The 4,089-nt window shown below is 32.9% G+C and overlaps 1 protein-coding gene across 1 annotated transcript; it reads left to right on the top strand.

The window, feature by feature from the left end:
* Positions 1-1,284: 1,284 nt before the first annotated feature.
* Positions 1,285-3,863, top strand: LOC133800255 (uncharacterized). The gene is made up of 5 exons (XM_062238209.1): positions 1,285-2,330; positions 2,438-2,638; positions 2,702-3,167; positions 3,261-3,551; positions 3,804-3,863. The coding sequence occupies exons 1-5, from the start codon at positions 1,285-1,287 to the stop codon at positions 3,861-3,863; spliced, it is 2,064 nt and encodes a 687-aa protein (XP_062094193.1).
* The last annotated feature ends 226 nt before the right edge of the window (positions 3,864-4,089 follow it).

The raw sequence follows: 4,089 nt of genomic DNA, 5'->3' as shown, positions 1-4,089 counted from the left end.
GAGATATCAGCCCTCTTGAAAGGCTGTGGTACGAGAGTTTGAGCCTCTCATATGCTCATTTGTAAATCTTTCATTTTTATTAATAAAGTTGTTCTTGAGAAATTTCATTATTGGATTTGGAAACTAAGATATAATTGTTATTACCTAAGAAAGATCTATCACATTACAAAAAATCTTATGCAAAGAATAACATCTATTTACTTTTGGAAGATCATGAACTATTTTTATTATATGTAATAAAAATGGTAACTAAAAACTATTATATGATTCTTTACAACTCTCTCGAAAGTGCATTCTTAATTCCTTTTATGGATATGTCATGAGTAAGTGAGTTTTAGCGATTTTCTTTGTTTCCTAACTACACAATATATATACTTTTTGCTATTCATTTTCTTGGTCTTATAGAAGTGCAAGATGGTACTACATTGATTATGCAACATAGAGCATTAAGCTCTTCCTGACTCCAATCTGCAGAATACTTTGCATTCAGCAGCAGAAACTCAGATTCTTTCAGCTCTTTATCATTCAATCTGACCTTATCACCCCAAAGTAAAGGCTTTTAAATTGGCAAGAATTATTTTATCTTCAGCATCTCTCAAATTGGATTTTAGTTTGTTTGTCTATGTAACAAGCAAGTCATTAAATTTTGCATTGCTGCTTTCCAGCTTTGATCTCAACCGAGTAGCTGAACTTTTTAAACTTACCTGGAGTGTCTGCAATTGACCCAACAGCTCTTTTGAAATTCCCACTGAAACCACAGCCATATTATCCACCACAAACAATTTTTCCCGAACATCTTCTGTTTCATCTCCCATGCAGTATATTTGTTCTTCTGATGAGACCAGCCTTTGCTTTAGCACTTCTTCAACTTGTCTTATTTCTGTCATTTTCTTTTTGAGATCCATTTCTCTTGCCAAAATCATTTCCAGCATCCTCAAAAATATGTCTTTGTTGTTCAGCACATTGAATCCTAATTTTAAGAACAATGTTGTAAATTATGAAAGTATTAGTTTAAATTTTTAGCCATTGAATGTTTGAGGTTTAAATTTTGTTGTAAAATAACATTATTATCTTCATCTTCACGATAAAACATCTTTTGCATTACTTTGATTCTTCTTATTGAGTCACAAATATTATTGACACTTAGTTTTGCAAAAATTGTGTTTGCCTTGAGATGAGTGAAGTTAAGGCAAAAAGTATATTGAATTGAATTTTTTTTTTTTTAATTTCTATCCAAGATAAAGCAATAAGCTCTCATGGTTGTGTTATTTTTTATTGCAGGAAATGGATAAGATAATGTTATTTGTAGTTTTTAACAGAAGATGGAATGCAAACAACAAATACATTGATCATGAAGTGAAAATATTGATGGTGGAAAAGGATATCAAGTATGTGGAATTGGTAAACAAGATATACAAAGAGCTCAGATTGAATGAAAGATTGATTTCAACAAACTTGATTTTTGATGCAAATATGGATACAAGCAAAGGAATGAAGATAGAAAGTGATGAGAATTTACAAGTTTATCTAAACTTGAACAAGACTGTGGAAGAGTTGAAAAAATGTCCTCTCATCGTTGAAGTAGAACAGAGAAATCAAACCATTTCTTTGCCAAGAGAAGCTAGCATTCCATCTGCTTTAGCAAGCAATGCAACAAGTCACAGTTTGACTCTCACAGACCCCAATATGAATACTGCAAGCACTAGCAAGATGAAGAGCGCCTCAACACAAGAATCCAACAAATTTACAGAACACGGGCAAGAAGCTCAATCACCTCTGCATGTGTTGCCGAATATGGAGATTGAAGACATAAGACTCAATTATGTTTTCAAGAATAAGACTGATCTAAAACATACACTTGCGAAAATAGCCATCAAGAAACACTTTCAGTACAGAATTCAAAAATCATGTTCAGAAGCATTTTGGGCAAAATGCATAGATGAGAATTGTGGCTGGTATGTACGTGCAAGAAGCTCAAAAGTATCAGACTACTTTCGAGTTATCAAATACCATAAACACCACACATGCTCCTTAAATCACAGAAATTTTGAAAATAGACAAGCAAGTGCAAAAGTCATCAGTAGTTACTTCAAAGAGAAGTTTCGTGACCCAGGATCAACCTATCGACCAAGGCAAATAATAAGAGACATGAGAGATGAACATGGGGTAGGTGTAACATACAATAAAGCCTGGAGAGCAAAAACACTTGCAGCTGATGATGTTAGAGGGTCAAATGAGGAAAGTTATGCATTGTTGCCTTCATATTTGTATATGCTACAGTTGGCCAACCCAGGAACTATCACAAGAGTATGTAAAGATGAAGAAAACAGGTATTAATAATATTTATAATTTGCATTCCTATATTAAAGGCTTTACTGATTACAATCCATATCTTACATCTCTAGGAATTCGTTGTTTTTTTATTTAAATTTTACAGGTTTAAATACATGTTTATTGCTTTTGGGGCTTCATTAGATGGATGGAAGCAATGTAGACCAGTTATAGTGGTAGATGGAACATTTTTAAAGACGAAATGTGGAGGTACACTGTATGCAGCTTGTGTTAAAGATGGAAACAATCAAATTTTTCCGCTCGCCTTTGGAATTGGGGATTCAGAAAATGACAATGCATGGATATGGTTCTTTACAAGACTAAAAGAAGCAATAGGAGATTGAGAAAACTTGTGCATAGTATCTGACAGGCATAAAAGCATCAAAAATGCAGTTGAACAAGTGTATCCTGGTGTATATCATGGAGTTTTTCTTTATCATTTGAAGCAAAATCTAAGGACTAAGTTTAGGGGATTACATGTGCATGCCATATTTGAAACTGCTTCAAGAGCGTACTCAGCTCAAGAATATTATTCTGCCATGGCTGAATTACAGAAAATTAGCCCTGAAATGACCACTTATCTTTTGGAAGCAAAACCAAAAAAATGGGCTCGGCCATTCTTTCCAACGAAAAGGTATAACATTTTTACAAGTAACATTGCCGAATCTATAAATGCAGCAATTGTGCATGCGAGAGAATTTCCTATAACGTCGTTAATAGAAGCTATAAGAGAGATGCTCCAAAGATGGTTTTCAACAAGAAAAGAAGCAGCAATCAACCAATTTGTTGAGGTGACAAAATGGGCAAATGATGAAATGGAGATAAAACTTGATGTGGCATTTTGAATGAAGGTATGTTATTAAAGTTACATTTATTTTCTTTTTGTTCGGATTTTAAATTTATTGCTTAATAATTGTATTGTTTCACAGGTAGATGCAATGAAATCTAGTGTCACATATGGTGATCGAGTGTTTGTTGTCGACTTGGAACAACATATATGCACATGTCATGAATTTCAACTAGAGGGAATTCCATGTGCACATGCTATTGCAACAATTGAAAGCAAGTACTTGGACAAGTACAAATTTTGCTCAAATTGGTATAAAAATTCTGTTTTGAAAGAGACATATGCAGGATCAATTAATCCTCTTCCAGATAAAGATGATTGGAGTGTCCCAGATGAAATTATAGGAGATAGCATGAAAGTTCCAAAATTCAAAGTAAAACAAGGACGTCCCAAGAAAAAAAGAATTCCATCAACAGGAGAATTTCCCAAGCATGTTCAAACAGTCAAGTGTGGAAATTACGGAATATTGGGGCATAATAGAAAGAATTGTAAAAGCCAACCAATTCTAAAAGAAGGATAACATTGAGTTGTGAATTGCATACATATCATGATCATTGAGATTGATTATTGTCCTTGAGTACAGTGCATTATGCATGAAAGCATGAACTGTTGTTATCTGTTGCAGTCTAAAGACTATAAAGATGCAATGTTATACATATTTGTTGCGTTGTGGACTTGTGGATAAGAATGTTTATACATTTATTAAAGTACATTTTTTTTTATTATATTATTATCTATTTAATTTATGAAAAATAGGAATTGATATTAGTGAGAGATGAATTTGACAGAAAAAGGTTATAAAAGATGATAGATTATCATCTTTAAATTATGAAAAATTTATCAGTTAATCTTATTTATTTAAGGCTTGCAGTTTAAATTTCTAGGCAAGGTGTTTAAATTTAAAACATAGG

The sequence above is a fragment of the Humulus lupulus genome, chromosome 9 (assembly GCF_963169125.1).
Source record: "Humulus lupulus chromosome 9, drHumLupu1.1, whole genome shotgun sequence".
Taxonomy (NCBI): domain Eukaryota; kingdom Viridiplantae; phylum Streptophyta; class Magnoliopsida; order Rosales; family Cannabaceae; genus Humulus; species Humulus lupulus.
The sequence above is the reverse complement of the archived record's forward strand: the minus strand, read 5'-3'. Positions and strand labels throughout refer to the sequence as shown.